The sequence below is a fragment of the Colossoma macropomum genome, unplaced genomic scaffold (assembly GCF_904425465.1).
Source record: "Colossoma macropomum unplaced genomic scaffold, Colossoma_macropomum, whole genome shotgun sequence".
NCBI lineage: Eukaryota > Metazoa > Chordata > Actinopteri > Characiformes > Serrasalmidae > Colossoma > Colossoma macropomum.
In genome coordinates, this window is record NW_023494803.1 from 28,286,128 (window position 1) to 28,307,521 (window position 21,394).

Consider the following 21,394-nt stretch of genomic DNA (forward strand, 5'->3'; position numbering starts at 1 on the left):
CTGCTGAGTTTCTAACAGCACCATGATAGAATTTCCAAACGGCTTTATCTGAATCTATCGGACAGCTGCTCCCGTACGGGTGCTAGTGTGGGGAAACCAGCAAGAATGACCAAGTGATACACAAGGTGCAAAATACAGGGGCTTCTGACCCCCTAATTAACCTCTTGGACCCCTTGAATGAGGGAGCTCCTGTTTTTGGTTCTTATCCAACTAGAGATGCAGCACTCATTTGCCTTAGAGTGACGCTACTGCAAATTTGTTCACCCTGTTGGTCCTTCATGGCCCAACAACTGTAACTATGCCCAGAATACCCCTGGAATACAATATGTTTGTAAATCTGAAAACTTGCACAGTTTTCCAACAGTTTAGTGGTAAGAGTATATTGTTACTCATTCCTGAAATCAAAGACAAACGTGGAGATGTGTAAGATCTCACTGTAAAGAAGAGCGCATTACCAAACTAGAAAGAGCATTTCCAAAAGAAAAAATGCTAAATCAGCACCAATATGGGGCCCCCCGAATACCAATACACTGTCAAAACACAATCTAGTGCCCCAGTCTAGCAGACGCATCATAAGCAGGGATGCTAATCTGGGCAAATCAATGATAGCAGCCCAAGCGAGTGAGGTCAGCCAGATTAATGCAAACAAGAGAGAAGTTATGCTCACACTCCATGAGAATCATGGCACGATCCTACAGCTCTGACAGCATTATTGTTTTTTTCGCCAAATGAGGACTTTTTGTGGCTGTCTACAGTAAGTAGTCAGTTTTATAGCTCTATTTGCTTTAAACATTATGTGTTACTCTGACTTTTAAACAGACACTACAAGTTCTCTAAATCACATGTCAATGTAGCAAACAGCATGTTTCACAATACAGACAGGATTTGATTAAAATCTATACACTTGAGATGTATTGCCAAGAAAACATTGGAGTCTGTTGTGTGCTGAGACCTTACCACTGGCTGGTGTAGGTGAAGCCAACAAATGGAAGATGATGTCCAGAGAAGGCCGTTATAGAAGGAGGAGGCATTGTCTCCTGAAAATGGAAAAATATCTGATTTAGCTCCAATACACAAAGCTCTACAGCAAAACATTTGGTGACTCAGAAACACTTCTTAACTCTTGTTTTGATTCCATGATATATAATCATCATAAATACACAAACATGACAGACTGTAATAAAATGTTCTTCCAATCCACCAATTTAGGGTGCAAAATGCAACAAGGTTGTCAGACAAAAAAATATCCCACCGAATTTTTGAGGCAGTCATCCTCCACATCAAAGTTGGAGGTGTCCGAGGGGCTGCTGACTTCTGGGATGTATGGTGCATCACAGTTGCGGATGTTCTCCCAGTCAATGCCAGAGAAAAAGGGGTGCTGCTTGAAGTCCTGGATCCCATTTTGGCCCAGTCGGTGCTCTCTGCTGCAGATGAGTCTGCGGATCAGGTCTTTGGCATTCTCAGAAACCTCTGCGATATGAGCAGGGAACTGGAACCGCTCCTAAAATAGTGTAAGGCCAGCGTTTTAATTCATGGCTATTTGCAAGAGGATGTCAGGAGACAATGACAATATTAAAAAATAATTAATTAAATAAATAACGGTTACTAATACAATGATTTATTTGTAAATGATACTGTTAATTATTCAATAACACAACAGCTCATTTCCAAACCCTATATTAACTTCTTACCTTGTGGTTCATGATCTTGCCATAAGTCTCCACCAGGGATTCGGCATAGAAAGGTGTTTCCCCATACAGCATTTCATACATACAGACGCCCAGAGACCACCAGTCACACTCAGGGCCATACTTGCCCTTGCCATCCTCCATGGCCTGCAGGATCTCTGGAGAGATGTAATCTGGAGTGCCAACTGCCACAGAGGACTGCACCTAAAAGATAACATCACACTATAAGCACCATGTTGCAGCAAAGGAAAGCAAACATCACAAAAAACATTGAGAAGACTCAAGAAGACTTCCTATGGAATTTCATACTCTTATTTTCTTTTCTACTTTATAATGTTCTTAATGATATTATAATCCAAAGAAAGGGTACCTGAGCACTAAACTTTGCACAAAGACAGACAAGCACCTGCCTTGCCTGACAGAGGCAGAATTACAGAGGATGGGGTCATTTACATAACACCAGGTATTCATGGTGCAGAGTCCATAAAAAGAGCTCTTTGCTGCCAATGACAACAGGGAAACAAACAAAAGCTCCTGTGTCTAAGAGCATATCTGACCAGATTTCATCATTAACTCAGCGGGTGATGCTAAAAAAGGGTGTTTCTCAGCTCTTTCTGAGCTTTGAAATAATCAGTGCTCAGGAATGCCTCTCTGTTTCTACATAGGTCATCACAATGAAATGCAAATGTGCTGAAGCAGGGTGGTTCATGCTCTCACACTGGACACAACCAGCAGAACCATGCCTGGCCTCCAAAAAAAAAACGTGTTTCACACTACTGTGAGTGTCTTTCCACAAGTTAAATTCTCAAAGAGCAGCCAGCCCTGTGAGCTGAGAAGAGAAAAGAGATTGTCAGAGAGTTGTCAGAGAGGAAGCCCTGGTGAAGGACAGGGTGATTGGTGTTCCCCGTCAGAACATCTGAGTGAAGCCTTTGTGCAGATGTGTGCAGCTGGAAGAATTTGCGGAAGTGAGGCAATAAATTAGCCATTTCTCCTGCAGTGACACAGTCCTTCTATATGTACACACACACTCGTAAAAACACGCGTGAACAGCTTTAAGCACGCACGCGTGAGCATGCTGAGACACACGCGCGCACTCACACTCGTCTTGTCGGAGGAAAGGGGGAAATCCTGCCGAGTTGTCTGTGACGTGCCAAAAAACAGCAGCAAATCTTAGTTAAAGGTCATAAGGAACACTACTCCTAACTGTCTTGCATTGAACTATATGCCTCAAGATTTTTTATAGAAGAATATAAATTGCCTTCACAACTCGTGGTCTTTTCCTGGGATCACTGTAATTATTAATTATTACAGAGGAACCACACATAAATCATTTTTCACACTTGCCTGGCTAATCTGCCACTCAGAGATATGCTTTCAAACTTTTCATATTGTACTTTGACACATTTGGTTTGTATAAAAAGTCTCTCTCTGAATGTATGAAGTGGTTCAAATTTCATTTCTTGCTTTATAATGTAGTAAAGGAAATTGAAGGAAACATTTGTAATTAGGGGTAAGACTGGGCAATATATCATTATCGTGATAAATTATGTCAATACGCTTTTTTGAACATGTGGATATCGTCAGTATCGATGGTATTTTTTAAAATGTAGCACTACTGGTTCTTTTTTCTCTGTTCCAACTGATCACATGAAAAAAATCAAATATCGTGACACATCATGAAAATTTATTGAAGTATCACAGTATTTTATTTTTGCCATACCTCCCACCTCTAATTAAGGCTGGGCAATATGACGATATTTTATCACTGTTGTGATAAATTACTTCACAATAAGCTTTTCTGTGATCAGAGTGACAGGAAACCTGATGACAATGCTTCACAGGCAATTATATATAATATACAATAAATTCACCACTGTCTCTGCTGGGAGTTTCTCAGAATGTCATCTGAGGAAAATTCAAAGCATTTTCCATACAGTGTAAATGTCCTGACGGTAAAATTATCAAAATATAATACTTCTAGGTTTCCCACATGCACCTATAGTGGCGTTCCAGAGGCCCTCCGCTGTAATGACAAAACTAGAATATAACTGATAATCTGCTAATAATTTTTAGATATTGCCCATACCTATTCTTTGTGCATATACTTTTTCTTTCTCTCTATTTCCCTAAAACTCAGACTCAAACTGTAGTCTAAACCTGCCGACACCAAGTAAGAGGCTCTTGGCCTAAAATAATTACCTAGAGAAGCCTGTTCAATGATGAGGAGATTCACGTTCCTGCTTTGCTATACAGCTAAGCTCAAGAATAGCAACATGGACCGCTCATTACAAAGTTCTCTCTTTTTATTCTATAACTAAATATTTTGATTAAAGATTAGGATTTAGAACAATGGGACATCGGCCATCCTTACCGTTCCATCCTCCATGAGCTTAAGGCAGGAGCCAAAATCTGCCAATCGAATGTGTCCATTCACATCCAACAGAATGTTGTCTGGCTTGATATCTCTGAAAGAGGGGAGGGAGACAACTAAGTACTCCACATAATACAGTCTATATTAATATAAACACAACATCTAACATGCATATTCATACATATTTCATACATCTAAAAGAAATAACAGGAGAATTACAAATACATAATTTAACAAGGACATTAACCATCAGGTCCTGAAAGAGGTAGAGGCGGACTGAACACTGAGCGGAGTGTTTTTTTTTTTTTTCTCCACTCTGGGGTCATGAGCTCAGTAAAGCATTCTTCACACAATACAGATCTGCAGTTCACATCCAATGACAACACACGCTTGCAAGAGCTCATAACACAAAGGGGCCGTAGACACCAGTGCAAGAATTCATACCAGAAATTCTAACTTCTCATTAGTGCTGCAGCGCTCTGCAAGGGTCATGTTTACTACACGTCCAGAGGAAGCCAAAACACTGTGTAACAGAGTTTTAGGCACGCCACTGAATGTCTGAGCAACATGATATTAATTTACAAATTAATACTAGACAATACAGTGACTTATCAGGACAGCCAGTAATACCAATTTAAAGCGAGCTGGAAAAAGAGATAAAAAGAGAACAAAAGACAATTCTTCAGCTGAATAATGAAAATAAAACAAAAAAAGAAAATGAAAGAAAGGCACACAAAATAAACCTTACATCAGTTTAAAGAAGAAAAATAAGAGTATTTTTGTTCTTAACACAGGAAATTGATGTGGCAAGCCAGAAACAGAACATCTGTCAAGACGGACATTAAAAACATCTGAACAGGCTGTACGAGGCCTACACAGTAAATAACAGAGTTAAAAATAAAATAACATGCACCACACTTCCTACACATTTTTGCTGTTTTGCTTCTACAAACGTCACCAGCGCTCTGTCTTGCAATGAAAATAAAATTGGGGAGAAACTCATCACACTGCTATGTGTCTTCTACACATTTATCTAGACGTCAGAGTTCCTGTGGCTGAGTGTGTTTGCACAGCCCCAGAGAAAGTGAGAGGCCTCTGCAGTAGTTTGGATTGGTTCACATCTCCATCTCATTAGAGACACTGTTTATTTGTTCCTCCTCCTCTCTGTCTGCTTTCCCTCAGTGTTTACAAAAAGCTTCAGCTACTGTGAAGAGCCTGTTGGCCCAAGAGAATACAGAGCACTGTTCACACGCAAACCAGAGAATGAGAGCAAGTAAACGAAAAGAGAGCAAGAGAGAGCGAGCAAGAAAGAGTCAGCGAGAGCTCCACTCTTTAGCATGTCACCCACCAGAAAGAAATACACACTATAAGGTTAAACATGGTGTCATTCCAATCAGTCTTCCAGGGATTTCTCAACTCGGTAAACCACAAGCTAGTGAAAAATTGTCAGTGAAAAATCCTGCTGCATAAAAAAACCTGTATTAAGACATTTTTTGCCATGTTGACCAATTACAGTTATATCAAAGCATACACAAACATACATTCTTTAGACCCTGATTGTAGGCAGTATATTCATGTGTGAAACTGGTTAAACAATGGCAAGAACTCTCAAACAGACAATCTGCAGCAATAGTAACATAGAGCTAAAGGCTGGGCTAGAACACTCATATGCTTAAATCAAAACACAACAAGACTTCTGAGAACTGCCATTAGTGGGAAACTGTTATCGTTATGCTCTCAAGAGGATGAGATAAGTGGGTATGATCAAGTAAGATTTCACACAGTTCTGTGTAGATTCTTCAAAATAATACTGAATTAAAATGCTGCATGTCATGAACAACATGACATGCAGATTACAACACTTGAACAGCAGTTGTGTTACCCTTACACATTCAGCTGGTGAATCCGTTCACTGTCAAATTCACTGTCGCCACTTTGTTTTCCAGATAGAGACGATATCACTGATCTTAACAGCTTTGGAGATGGATGATTTATCTGATATATTATGTCACATTAGGCAACATCATGAATTTTGTGGTGATCATAACATGCAGGCAGCTGTGTTTTCTGTTTAATGCAGGCAACTGCGTGTTCTGCAGATAGCGGCCGGTGTAGTAGTCTCGTGATGCTTGTCTTCTGACTATGAGCGTGTTATACTACAAAATACTGAGACACAATTTTTTTAACCATATCTCCCAGCCCTAGTTGGAGGTACAAATAAATGAAATTAGACATTTAAAAATAAACGATAGAATAAATAAAAAAAAATCTAGATCTATTTTTAAGTATGTAGTCTGTTTGGAACTACACAAAACTGTTTCAGCCTTCTTGGAGCATAATTAACATCACTAATACAAAAAGACATTAAGAAATGCATGATTTCTTTTTTTAAATGCAAAAAAATAAATTAATTACAACTCTAGAGTAACTCTGACTGACTTTGACCTTCACATTCTTGGCCCCACTAGAGAGACTGCTTATACTGGCTCAGACACTATTCCAACTCAGCAGCCCAGCAGGTGGCAGCTCTTTACCAAACACACAGTAACACAGAGCCATAGGAGGCTTAGGGTATTTCATACCACTTCCCCTCTGGTCAGCAGGTGTAACCAGAGAATATGTAAAGAGGAAAATTACCACTCTGTAATGTCTTCTGGGTTTGTCAAACGCTAGAGGGCGCTCCCAAGCGAGTCCAAAATGAACGGGTTAATATTGAGCATTTAAGCAAAACTATAGTTTGCAAATGCTTAAACGTTTTTTATAAAGAATGCATTCATTTCCTGAATACAGAACAGCATAAAAGATTTTAACACCGCTGTTATATTTCTGAGCACTTTTGAACTCCAGTTGTAAGACTTTATAACGGTGCCCCATGCGTTTGTTCAGTTATATTTTGACATATTCTCAAAATTTACTGTGATGTTCCTCATGACAACAAACGCACATCACCCTATATTGCACTTAAGCATTTGTCACTCTTCAACAGAACTAATTCAACATCTAAACAGCTCAGGGGTCCATGAGCTAAATTATGGGTGTATAAGGACAGTGCAACACTGAAGAGTGCAGTGCTGAGTTGGTGGTGAACAGATGAATAAGACTGGTCTATGGGCATTAACATAGCTTGTTTAAAGGCAAATAATCCCATAATTAGTAATATGAAGACAACAAAAAAAGGCCTTTCAATTGAAGGGAACCAAGAGATTAGTGTGTGAACAGAGAGCATCTGTGTCAGCAAGAAAAACTCATAGAATGAAGCATCTGGGGAAGAGCTAGCTAGGATCAGGTATCACAGGTGGGCAGGTGGTAGACTTAGCAATGGTGAGTGGGGGTGTATGTCTGTCTCTGTGTGTGGTCAAGGATCAGTGAGCCTGAGTGAAGCAGAACTACTGGGTTAAAAATAACTTCTCTTCCTCCTGCACACCCTGACCAGACACACGCTGATTCAACTCCAACCTTCTGCAGCCAGAGCTCTGACCCCTGAGAGAAAGCCCAGAGGCCGGTATCTATAGAAACACTCAGTCAAACAGTACATTAGACACTACCGCTGACATCTCTATTTCACTCTCCTTCATATACACAAGGCACATACATTGGTAAATAATAAGCACATTTTCCACCCTGCTTATTTTTACAGTCCCAAAAACTGTTCTTAGCGAGAGTGTTGCAATAGCATGGTGGATTCCTTTTTTTGACTCACTAAAAAGTTGACGAAGAGTTTCAGCCCAAAGTGCTGTACATACATTTGTAACAATTTTGAACATACTGATTTTCTGAAAAGAATAACAGCTAAAGCATAATGGAAAACACACTTTATTTCTTTTGCAATAAAGATAGTATTAAAATATGATATTGTATTGTTATTATTTGTATGCATAAAGTCTACTCCTAACAATGCATATCATTTTTGAAAGTGGTCTATAATGCATTTTGGGATGAACCTCTCCAAATATCTTAGTCCAGGTGTAGACAAATATATCAATTTTGCAATGGCCACTCAGGTAACCAAGCCAATGACTCTTGTGGCCAAAATTAAAAGTCTGGCCACTAGCCACTGTCCAAAATTACAGAAACATGTTTATTGTATATACATTGAATTTTGACTGAACAAGCAAGCTTCAGCGTCAAAAGTCAGTCAGATGTTGCTTTAAAAAATATATATTTTTTTAAACTTTATATTTATAAGAACACAAACACACATGCTTGCACCTGTAAAGCAGTTTTGAGTTCCTCTGCGAGGGGGACCTATAAGCTATAGCCTGTTTTGTTTCAACTGGATTGCTAAACTGGAGTAACGGTTTGCTAAAAGTAGATAAAGCATTTTTAGTGGCCAAAACACAAAATGCTGTGCCCAGGGGCACCAGGCAATAGGCAAACTTGACCCGTCTTTGTCAAAAATAGTTCAGTAATAAGATCCAAACAAATTTAAAATGCAAATTTAAATACAACAATAAAACACTTGTTTCCATATGTACGCCACAGAAGGCAGGGCAGCTCTTTGAGTCATACTATTCTCACAAAACATCGCCTAACAGGAAAACATAAATAAATGAGAAGGCTGTTCCTGGCCTTGGCAGAGCCAGCCACACAGCACAGCAGCCAGGCTTTCCCAAATTTGGCAGCATATGCCAGACTGAGAAGCAGGACGCGTCAGAGACGTGCTAGAGCGTGTAAACATGGGCATACTTACAGACAGAGCACACAAGGGACACCATTTTAATAGAGTGGAATGCAAAAAGAGAGCAAACAAGTAGGTAAAAGTTACAGAAGCATCTGGATTCTCTGAACAGTAAAAGCAGCAGAAAAAAATGAACACACAAATGAGCAGAGATGTACAGACAGAGTGAGAGTTGGTGACAAGCAAAGCAGAGGGAGAGTGAGCGCGAAAAGAGAGCCAAACATAGTGTGGGCGAAAGAGAGAAAGACGGAGGCAGACAGACCGAGAGAGGAACAAAAAAAAAAAAAAAAGAGGGTAATTCTGGAGATTTCCAATTAAGGCGTGTGTGATTCCTGGCTTGTGGCATGCCTGGGAGGTGACTCTGAGCGCTTATCGGCTCTAAAGCCCTGAAGCAGTGTTTACAGAGACAGGGCACTGCGCAAGAGGACGCTCCAATCTCTCTCTTACCCAGTCTGAGAGAGAGAGAGAGAGAGAGAGAGAGAGAGAGAGAGAGAGAGAGAGAAAGAAAGAGAAAGAAAGAGAGAGAGAGAGAGAGCGAGAGAGAGAGAGAGAGCGAGAGAGAAAATATTCCACATTCCCAACACGCACCCAACCCAAAGTGAGCAAAGGAGAGCGTAAGCTACAGAACTACTTTCCCATGGAGAAAACAGCATTGAGAGTATTTTTTTTAACCCTGTAATTTTGCCAGTAAATCAGCAAAGGCTAAACACTTCTCCCCTTGAGTATGACCCAGCATTCTCCTCCATTGCCTCAATTGGTTATGTCAGTCAGAGAACAGAAAAAACAAAACTGTCTCCTCCCTCCACAACAATCTTGTTGTGATAATCAGCAATTTTCCTCCCTGTCTAAAGGAAAAACAGGGAGGAACATTTTCCTATGAGCTTTACAGTGTATCTGAGAGCACATCTCATAGAGAATCTTCAGAAATTGAACTCTTATTATCCACTTCACCAACTAGCCAAGTTCCAAACAGGGTCCCTTTCCTCTGTTTACAACATTCCAGAGAAAAAAGCCCATACACAGGCCCCAACCCCCCCGAGCCACACAACCATAAACAAGTTAGCCTGCTGACACATCAAGAACTAAGAGGGCACCAGTCAAAGCTGCACTGTGGGATATTCATTGCTATGCCATAAAGAGCTGGATGTATGCTTCACATATGCAGTACGGTGCAAAAGTCAGAGACCACCCTTCATTTATTTTAATTCCAGTCAAAACGGGGCATGAAGTACAAGTTATTCGCTTTCCAGCGTCAAGAAAACATATATGTAAAAGAAAATTACACAGAAGCTTTGGCAACTACACATCCACATTTTCAATATTTTATGTCTTCAATCTCAGCTTTTATTACAGCTTCCATTCTTTTTCAGGATACCTGCTTTTAGCATTTCAAGAAAGCCTTCAGGGACTGTTGCAGAATGTTTATCTTTTGGCGGTCTATCAGGTCTTGCACAATTGTAAGGATTATCTTATATTTAATTCCCCCAGAAATGCTGCATGAAAATAAACAACTCATGGTTAAAGGTCCATTTTGAAGAGATATTAAAAAAGTGAAGGATGGCCTCTGACTCTTACACTGTACAGTAGAAGACAAATACTGTAAAGAAGCAGAGAATAAGACCAAGATTAGACCTCAGAAAACAACACAGGCACCTGAAAAGGTGTTTATGTGCTTGTGCTGTCAACAACCGCCACATTTCAGCACTGGAACAGAGAGACAAAAAAGACAGACAGAGTAAGGGAGGGAGTGAAGAAAGAAAGAATAAATATAGGGTCAGAGAAGGGTAATCCCTTTTAAGACAGCAGGACTGATATGCAGAGGCCATCTGCCCTGGCTGCAGCGTCTCCACAGGACTACAGAGAGACAGACCAAGTAGGCTCTAAGCCACAGGAGGGCTCAGAATCTTCACGGCTTACAACCTATTAACACTTCCAGCAGGCAGCAGACCCGCCACGCCGCCACACACATACATACCTCTCAGTGTCTATTCACTGGCCCTCAAAAGACAGAGAGACGTGTATCCTGTATTCCTTTGTAACACGAGAAAATGTGGCTTACCACTTCCTCCTTGTGTGGTTTGTGAGTAACACCACATCCTGTTTCGATTTTGATTTAATTTCCTTAACAGATGCTGCTACTCATAGAAACATCTGAGAAATTACATGATGACATAAACCCAGACAGTAACAACTGTAGACTGCCCAAGGACTAAATGAAGCAACCTCAGTGCTTAACTACAAAAATGCAAAGCATAGTACCATGACCTTTGTGAAAATATTTAAACACAGCCTCTGCAGAAAACTATTTAATTTTATTTATCTGCAAAAATGAATGCACAGTTACTTTGTGGCATGTGCAAAACTTCGGGCACTACTTAGTGTCATATCAACAGCTTGCAAACGCTTTTGCAGCCAGCTTGGAGTCTTTCTAATCTAGTTTTAAGAATTCTCACCTGCTCCTCCTTGCAGAACACTTCTAGCTCTGCAATATTCTTGGGACAATGTGTGTGCACAGAACAAGTTTCTACCCACAGATGTTCCATGATATTCAAGTCAGGGAACTGTGAGGGCCTTGAAGTAGTTCATATTGGATTTTGAGGTATGTTTTGTATCACTGTCCTATTGAAGAAGCCAGTCTCTACAGCTTCAGTTCCTTGACCGACTGAGACATTTGCTTCCAAAATTTGCTGATATTTTCCTAATTGATTCTTTGATCTATGTGTGTAGTGCTTCCTGTGCCACTGGCTGTCGCAAAACCTATGCATAATAGCATAAAAGATCCACCTCCATGCTTAACAGCTAGCAAGGTGTTCTTTTCATCATCTGTTGCTCCTTTTTTCCCCCTCTAAATTTACCTTTGGTGAATATGGCCCGGCAGCATGGTGGTGCAGTGGGTAGCGCTGTTGCCTCACAGCAAGAATGGCCGGGGTTCGATTCCCGGCCGGGCGACCAGGGTCATTTCTGTGTGGAGTTTGCATGTTCTCCCCGTGTCTGTGTGGGTTTCCTCCAGGTACTCCAGTTTCCTCCCACAGTCCAAAAACATGCAGTCAGGCCAATTGGACGTGCTAAAATTGCCCCTAGGTGTGAATGTGTGTGTCTGTCTGTCTGCCCTGCAACAGACCGGCGACCTGTCCAGGGTGTATCCTGCTTTCCGCCCAATGACAGCTGGGATAGGCTCCAGCACCCCACCGCGACCCAGAAGGATAAGCAGTTTAGATGATGTATGTATGAATATGGCCCAAGAGTTTCATTTTTACTTCATCTGTCCATAGCACGTGTTTTCAAAATGCCTCTGGCTTATCTAGATGTTATTTTTCATGTTCAGATGTTGACATCTGTGATGAAATCACAAGTTAGGTTTTTGTTTGATCACTATTCCACGCAGATCATGTCTGGGCAGCAGCAAGTGCACCACTATGCCTGTGTCAGCTAAACCTTTCCGCAGGTGCTTTTGCTGTCATATGGGTGTTTTGCTTTGCCTTTCTGGTCAGCATACGAGCAGTTATTCCAAGAGTTTTCGTGGTCTTTCAGATCTCACCCAGACTTCCACAGTTTTTCTCAAATATAATTCCTTACTGACATTCTGGAGAGTGGAACTACAATCTGCAAGTTCTCTGATATCTTTTTATAGCATTCCCCTGCTTTGTGGGCACCGATTAGCTACTTTTTTAGCTTATCAGCTAGCTGCTAAGATGATCACATGGTTGCTGAGTGTTAGTACAAGGTTTGAAGGATCAGAGAATTTATTATGCTCAAATTAACTCAAAAAAGTGTTTACTTTTACCTTCAAAATCAACAAAATAAATAATTTGGCCAGGGGGGCCCTAACATTTACATACAACTGTAGTTATACAGACCAGTAAACTCCTTCAAAAAATGTTAACAATCAAGACTTCAAGCCATGCATTCCAACTAAAGCAGTGTCAAAAAATAAATAATGAAGACCACAAATATATGCATGCAATAATCATTCTTTAAATTTTTCAACAAGATCACAGTATAGAAATATTATTGACTGAGATCATTCCTCTCAGCAAAATCAGTTCCTCTTTGTAAGAGAAGAAAAAATTAAGAGGGCTACAGGATACAGGTCACAATCTTATGACATCTTGTATATGAAATTATTACATTATAAAATGAAAATTAGCTAGCTTACTTGCTAAACTTACTTGCTAAAATAAACAAACAACAAACAAAAAAACAAATATATAAATAAATAGGTTTAAAAAAGGAAGGGTTAGGACTATTGTGGTCAGATCAATATCTTACTGCAGATCAATGACAAACACATTAACTCCAGTCAATAACTGATTAAACCCACAATAACAGAATCACATTAGATGACCTCAGATGTACTTCATCAGATTCCACCACTTCTGAATAATGAAGGCCTAAACAGTCATTCGGCTAAAAAAATTGACAAAATTTACTAGTAAAAACATAACCTATTATAAAATTGAAGCATTTCACTAAATTAGCAGATTAATCTTCTCACTTATGTTAAAGGAACAACAAAACACAAGATCCGATTTACAACTATTACTTCAAAAAAAATCATTAAGTTTATCCTAGCCATGACTTTGTCTCTCAAGATGGGGTCTGCATGAAGAACTTTTGATGGTGCCTGGCTTTGTGTTTTCATTTACGCTTTCAAGCTCCATCATCATGAGTCTTTATAACAAAAATTTTTTTGTTTTTCAGTTGTGTGTTTAAAAATTGTGTGGCAAAAGCAGTGTCCATCGTGTTAGCTGTGGCATCATACTGAAGCCAGTCTCTCTGCACCATGCATCTCTGATTTGATTCTGCAACCTTTCACTGGACTGATGGACAGCAAGGGTCAAATCATCACTCTTACACAGCAACTTAAGCTTTGCATTGTGCTGCAATTTCAAAACAAATGAGGCTTTTGGCCAACTGGCTACTGACCATTATTTTTCTGCCAAAGCAAATTTTTACCCCCATTTAGCACTTGGCAGGTGTTTCTTTTGGACCTCCAGGAAGGGCAGTGAGTGCATGTGTGCGTGTGTATCTGTTCACACGCGTGAGAGAGGCGGATCCCTCCATCAAAGCCATCCTCACCACTGAGATTCCCCACCATTATTTTGTTCAAGCTGAAAACATCTGCACCTGAATCAATATTAAGTTGTATTACACAACGACAGCGATGAGACAGCTGTACAGCTGTACTGAAGCCACAACAACTTCTAGTCACATAATTACTTCCTCCGCACAGGTCATTAACCCTTAAAGCATTTCATCAACTCTGCTCATGAGTCTCCTTCAGGCTGATCTAAGAGCAGGAAGCACAGATTAGAGTTCTACTACTTGTTCCAGCTCCGCTGTTGTCTCGTCTGCTTCATACTAATAGAGAGCTGAGGAATGTGCTCTAGCCCGTCGCTGCGGCTCCATGTGACTGATGGTGAGTCAGTGTTGGGGTTATGGGGGTTGTGGGCTCTGGAGGTCAGTTCTATGCGAGGCTCGGCTGCTCCCTTTTTTCCCACAGAGACGCTGGGGCCGCAGGACTGCTCATTCCTGGGGGAGGTCCCGGCATTCCAGCCCAGGACACACACTCGCAGACCCTGCACAGCTGCAGCTGACCACGCCCCGACTCAGCATTCCTCCCACTGCCTTCAGTTTTTTGACTCTCTTTCTCTCCCTCTCTCTTTACTCCAAGTTAGTATCATCCGCTCCCTAAACTCCACGCTCTCTTTCTGCATTCAATTCTCCTCCTCCTTCAAATACAAGCAAACAGTGACCACAAGAACCCAGAAAATTTAAAAAGAGGGAAAAAAATACAAAGGAGGACAGTTGTTTAGGCCCCATGCATAATTCTTCTCCCTTCCCCCAGTTATAGACAGGACTGCATAAGCAAAGTGAAACAACCACTCAACGATGAGGTAATACAATACAGAACAGCTCCCTGCCTCAGTCCATCTCAGCAGCAGCTGACTGGTGGAACTGTGGAGTGTTATTTCATGCAGTGGAAGACAGGCTAGTTTGTTTGTTCTAAGCCAGGAGACGGAGACTGCTAGTCGCAGTGCAGAGACTGTCAGAGCCTGAGAGGTGACAACGAGGTGCCAAAATCGGAGACACGCTCCTGACTCTCAGAGGAACAGACTTGTCAAATTCTTTCTTTAAAATAAACATACACACTCTGTAGAGGAGTGGAGAATAACACATTCAGATAATCAGTTTGAAACAATACCAATGCTGGTATGAAAGGCTGTTCCAGGAGATGCTTTTCAGTATGACTTGTCTGTGCTCTATAGCTCTGACTCTGTGAGGTATGACAGCAATGTGGGAAATCATCTGGTGACCTGAGGTCACAGGGTCAGACCCTCAGCTGTGATATGCTAAGACATTAGAGTTTGCAATCTTTATTCGAACCCAACGGGATCCAACTGCTTATATCAGGTTCGGTTGTGTTTGGACGTTATCTTCAAAGTAAGCGTCAGGTCTGGGTGGGTTCAAATTTCACGCTTGGGTTCTCAGATCATGCCTCCCACTTTGCATAGATTTTACCAGCATCTCCCACTGCTTTAGTTTTTCTCCTTACTTCACTATTCCACTCTACTTTGATTGTCTTAAAATATTTTTTAATCTGGCATGCTGGAGTCACCTACTCGTGTCATTGACAAAGATCCACATGGTCCACACTTGTGAGAAAATTGATGAGAATTAATTCAGGAAAGTATAAACAGGTGCAGACACAAGAATGCTTTATTTGTTTGTTACATGTTTAGGAGTAACAGGTGAAGACGAAAACAGCGCAGTATGGAAAGTACATCTACACAAAAGTTTGAGATGTTTTTCACAAGCATAAGCAATTTAGTTACTTAATTTTGGGTGTTATATCATACTATATTTTATTTTTATTGTATTTGTCTATGATCTGATGACAGCTATTACTATTGTCACGTGGTAATTTAAACAGTACTACAATTAGAAATATCAGGTTTTGTTTGATACTGTGTGTGATGATGGGTTGGTTTGGGGAGGTTTCGTACAGAATTTTCTTGTACTTGGATCATTTTCGGATTAAAAACTGGTCTCAAACAGAATCTTGTCGGGCTTTGGTCACATCCAGACTCAAAGCACAATGCTGTATGTCTGGTCCTACTTGGACAGACAATTCTCAGCCTGTATTCAGGTTTGGACCATTATTTCAGGCCTGATTAAAGCTCTATATGAGAACAGAACTAGTCAGACATTCTCAGTTCTTAACCAAGAAAAATGGATTATTAGGCAGAATGAGGAATAAACCCAAGTCAAATCCTACAAATTTTGTCCTGTAATCCTGTTCTGTGCAAACAATGAAAAGTTAAACTGGTGTTTTTTTTCTAATGTACTCTGCAATTGACATCATATTATCCACACTCCCTCAGAGTTGATAACTGATTAAAATGTGGAACAAGCTGAATGAAGATGTAGACATTAACACAGAAAGTTTGGGCAGCCATCTTACATATTCAGTCAGTGGGTGAAGGAGTAGTCATCCATTACCCCATTGAGCTCTGATCCAATCATAGCTCATCACTCAGTACCTGAAGGGCCCAACAGTCTTTATGGCTGTCCAACTGTAATATTATAATCACATGAAAGAAGCTGTCTGTCATAAAAAAGACTAACTCAAATAAATCAAAACAGTATTTAAAAAAATATTTAGGAACAAATCTCACCAAAGAAGCCGTTTTAAATTTGGGCTGCTGTAGTGAGGTGAAGGGAGTGGTTTTGCAGAAATCCTCACATGCTCACTACCTAGCACTGTAGCACGGGAGGACCCACAGGAAGCTAAAAGACTGGCCTCTTCCTATATCGACCCCTAATCACAACAATGGAAGGCCCACCAAGCCACACAATGCTTACTCAACATCAAGCTCCAATTCTGAGAGCAGCCATTAGCTGCTGCCTAAATATCAGATATGCTAAAAAGGGTGTGGTGATTTTTTTTTGTGTAGTGTTCATTACTACATGAACCTGCTCTGCTTAAAATCATAAGACTTTGACTTTTATTTAACAAGTAGTATATAAAATTATGACAACAATTATTCTGAAAATAAAGCAGTGACAGTGTAAACATATGGGAGACTATATTACAATCCCTAAGCACATGTAAACACAGCTGTCCTTGATGCACTAGATTTCTCTTAAATTTGTATCTTTTCTAATATTATCTTGACTATGGTACTACATGGCATTACTGTCAAATTTCAAAATACTACAACTTTACTGAGGCTTCTTCATTCTCTTGAGCAGTTTTTCAAACTTAGTATTTCAAAAGCAGTGAGCTGCTGCATTCTTACAAGCTAATTAATTATTCGAGTCGCTGTTTTTTTCTCTAATTGTGACATGAATGAAGGCTAACTGGCTGGTGTGAACAAAAGTATTAGCTACTACCACAAGGATGTGTGATCAGCAACTGTTTCTAATAAATTAGAGCCACATGTTAAGTACCTACTGCGCTTATTCATTACCAGAACATCGCATCTCACGCCAACCTACAATGGTATAAGGGTGTTATAATGCTGTATTCTGGTGATTAAAATCTTCTTGCAATAAGGAAGTGCTATGAAAATGACATCATGTAAAAAACATTGACATACATTTATAGTTTATAAGCATGTTATGATCTATAATGGAACATGTACAAATAAGAAGACTAACAAATGTTCCCTTTTAAGATGGTCAAGAACATTTTTGTTCACAGTAGTTGTGTGATGTAGATGAGTTTCTGTAAAAGTGTAATAACACTGTTACAATATGCTTTATGCCCTGTTAAACTGTGCTGACCATCTCTTATGGTCTGAAGGGGTCTTTCCACAAGCAAACAATTATTTACTATCTTTAATGCTGCTTTCAGGCTCCACACACACAGACCAGAGCCACTCCACAGATGTAGCATGAAATTAACAACCTAGAATAGATCACTTCCACTGAAGCCACTCTGAGTCTGAGTGCCTGGGGGCCTCAGAACATAATCTCTGAAAGTTCTTCATATAGCACCACTAATAGAAACATAAATTGTGCAGTGTCTTGAAACTTTTGAAGTGACTGTAGAAATCAGAAACACCATTCCCTACAATCACAGACGCAGCCCAGGAGCCACATTTTGAATTCATGTAGCGAGGATTCACCAGACCGGCTTTCCAAGAGTCATCATTCTATCCTGTCCACCTTTCTGTCAAGAAGCTCAATTGTCAGTTAAAAATTGACTTTATTCCAGGAAAGCAGTCCCACATGGGCCTGTGGGTCAGATGCAGGCTGACCGGTGTTTAAATGCATCCTAAAGTCTTACCTGTGTACATAGTGGAGTTGATGCACAGAGTCAATTGCCAGCACCATCTCAGCCAGGTAGAAACGGGCCATATCCTCAGGCAAGCGGTCCTCAAACTTACTCAGCAGAGTCAGAAGATCGCCGCCCACATAGTAATCCATCACCAGATACTGTAAGATACAGACTTGTCAGAATCCATGGTTTTGCACAGTCAAGACAGGCTACCTATTATTCATGTTACTGAACTCTTACAAACAAAAAGTAAGTATACACCAACGCAGGAATTCTTGGCCAAATGTTGATATCCAATATTTTCCATGTGCATATCTGTCAATGATAATGCAGATGCAGATACAAAAATATAAAAACTTAGAAATAGGGTTAGGGTTAGTTCCATCCAGGCCCAATTTCTACAACAATGCAGCCATTTAAGCACAGTAGCCCAGTGTCGCCTAAACGTTCTGCTCTTCGAGAATATAATAAATGTGTCATTAAACATCAGCTTGAATTTAGGGCTACACGATATTGACATAAAATGCGATGTTCGATAAAGCTGTTGGATATTACGATGATATGAGAAGTGGTAAATTACTGTTCAAATAATGTGTCTCTGGCTTTATGTAATGCAAGTGCAGACATTTTCTGGGATGTGTAAGCAGAAATCTAACTAACCTCTCTTTAAACAAATAGCAAAATATAAAATTACAAAAGCACCATTTACTATTCTGCAAAATAAAAAGAAATTAAATTCTAACAACTGCTTACATCAGAACTGCAACCATATTTTTGTGCACTGAAAGCCTAGCCTATGTGCTGCATGTTTTCCCCTTTGAAAGAGTTATGAGAGAGAGTTTTGTTAAAACTTCTGATGAATCAAAAGATTGCCTCTCCCATACAGCTGTTGCTGCTTACCAGGAAGTTGTCATCTTAAAACACACAGTGCAGTGTGGTGATCCACTGGCTATCCTCTTTCACCAGTGCATCACGCTCCTCCCGAAAATAGGCAAGTTTTGAACTTGAATTTTCATGAAAGCTGAGTTATGGGCCAATATTTTAAGGTCTGCAAGTGTGTGTTTTGTAGTTGGCCATTTGAATTGGCCAAATGGTTGAGCTACTCATCTGCCACATGGGACAGCAGGGTTCGGTCCTAGCGCAGAGAAGCAGGCTTGTAATATTTGTTGCCAGTTATGTAACAATGTCTCTCGAGTGCTGCATAATGTTAGATTGAGACACTTCTGTGATTACCAGAGTTCAATCTGAGGCATTAATACAATCAACTTGTGTACCTGTCTGTCCCAATCACACCATTCATTCACACAGCACCATTAAATTAGCTTGAAAGAGTTATGATACAAGTTTTGTTATAACTTCTGACCAATCAGAAACTGCCACTCCCACACAGCTGTTGCTGCTTACCAGGAAGTTGTCATCCTGAAATGCATAGTGCAGTGTGGTGATCCACTGGCTATCCCCATTCACCAGAACATCACGCTCCTCCCGAAAACATGCAGTCTAGAAACAAACATACAAAAAAAAAAAATGTACTCACATTCAACCATAAATGACTTGTAAAACATTTCTACAAACTACACTGAATAACAAATTACAAAACAAATTACAATGCTTATCAACTGTCCCTTATGTCTGCAACATTTACAGCAACAAACTGACCTCAGCTCTTTTCAGCATCTCCCATTTGTTGAGAATCTTCATGGCAAACACCTTGTCTGAATTCTTCACCTTTACAACTGCTACCTGTAATACACAAACAGGAACACAAAAGCATAGCAGGTTACAGCCACAGAGAGGTCAACACAAGAAATTAGGGTTTTTATGTAAATTAGTGTAGATAAGATAAATCTCAAACTTGATGGAAATCTACAGGAAGAATGTACTTTGCATTTTTGTCTTGTTTGCTAAAATATTCTGTTGCAAATACGGCAGAAGACTGACAGCAGTGCCATCTGAGCGTAAACCTGGAGTTACACTGCATCTCAGGTTACTGCAGGCATGCATGCTCTGGCTGAGGAGACATTAGCAGACAGGAAGCTCAGAAGCCAGGAGAGCTAAAGCTGAGAAAGAATGACTAAGTACTGAAATACAGACTTTCCTGTCAGCATCAGACAAACAATCAGGTAGCACTGCTTATGTCATGTCACTGCTGACCATACCAGATAAAGCTGTACCAGTTAATATCCTTTCCATGCTCTTGCACAGCTAGATGGAGTACACAGAATATCATAATAAGATAATACTCCTTGTGAGCAAGGATTGGTGGTGTAGGGATATTACTCTTGAGAAACCACCAAGAATAACCTTAGCTGACACTACAATGAATCAGCCCCTTAGAAGGACACTAAATTGGTGGTATGAAAGTGTTACACCAAGTCTATAAAGCCATTTCTTTAGTTTATCTAGGTAGCTCCTACCCTATGTCCACGAAAAACCATGAACTATGAACTTTCCTTGCTAATGAACGCTCCTTTTTAACGAGAGAAGCATAAGCAGAACCTCAAATTCCCCCCACTGTCACAGGAAATACCTTCAGACGTTCAGCGGAACGCCCCATGTTGGTGTCTTAAAAGAAAAATAATTAATTCATCCTCGATGCTACTCAAACAATTCACTTCTTGCTCTTCCTCTGTTATCAGAGTGTCTAGAAAAAAAAAATGTACTCTGTCTGAAGGTCCTACCATATTAAAAATTATATGTTTTTTTTTTTGTCCAAAAACATCACACCTGTTGTTAATATGCCTTTTATCTTACTAAGAAAAATCACAAAGTTCAAGGAACAGGATTTGGAGATTGACTCAAATGCCACAGCTAGTCATTTCACTGTACTATCTAAGTAGGAACTACAAGGAGTGGGAGATCAAGCATAAGACTTTCTGGTCTTTACGATTTAACATAACAGTTCATTCTTTTGGCTGTAAACTTGTGAGCTTGGTTGTACTTTCACTGTTAAAAGTGGAAAGTCAAAAACAAAGTAATTCAGACTGTCAAGTACAAACATTCTCTGGAAATGGTATTTGACTTCTTTGAGGCTCATGTTTACAACATAAAGAACCCTCTCATTTATCTCCCTTACAATTTAAGAGACAGAAAATTTGAAGTGACTCAAGAAGATTTCCAGAACAAAAATCACTTGAAAGCAATTTGTCAAATAACTAAACCCTTCAGTCACAGTGAAGCAGAGCATCGATTTGTTCAGCCAGAGATTTCTTGGTATGCTTTAAAAAAGTCACTATCATAAAATGCTCTGTATCAGCTTCTGTCAACACAACATGTATAAATCCAGGAATCTATACATGAAACAAAAAGTACAAACAAATACAGTAAGGAAGAAAATAGGATTAACATTCATTTTAAACTACAAGTGTCCA

The 21,394-nt window shown here is 40.0% G+C and overlaps 1 protein-coding gene across 7 annotated transcripts in view; it reads right to left on the bottom strand.

The window, feature by feature from the left end:
* The window catches only part of cdc42bpaa (CDC42 binding protein kinase alpha (DMPK-like) a), a 53,149-nt gene that overhangs the window by 18,186 nt on the left and 13,569 nt on the right, over nucleotides 1–21,394 (bottom strand). For 4 of the 7 annotated variants that reach the window (XM_036593772.1, XM_036593775.1, XM_036593770.1 and 1 more), the window contains exons 3-9: nucleotides 19,683–19,766; nucleotides 19,428–19,523; nucleotides 18,033–18,181; nucleotides 4,060–4,153; nucleotides 1,692–1,892; nucleotides 1,253–1,501; nucleotides 958–1,037 (exon numbers count right to left, since the gene is read on the bottom strand). In XM_036593772.1, coding sequence (XP_036449665.1) covers nucleotides 958–1,037; nucleotides 1,253–1,501; nucleotides 1,692–1,892; nucleotides 4,060–4,153; nucleotides 18,033–18,181; nucleotides 19,428–19,523; nucleotides 19,683–19,766 — 953 coding nt within the window. Of the gene's footprint in view, nucleotides 1–957; nucleotides 1,038–1,252; nucleotides 1,502–1,691; nucleotides 1,893–2,786; nucleotides 2,829–4,059; nucleotides 4,154–18,032; nucleotides 18,182–19,427; nucleotides 19,524–19,682; nucleotides 19,767–21,394 lie in introns of all 7 variants that reach the window. The other 3 variants (XM_036593769.1, XM_036593771.1, XM_036593768.1) reach the window with 1 other exon arrangement.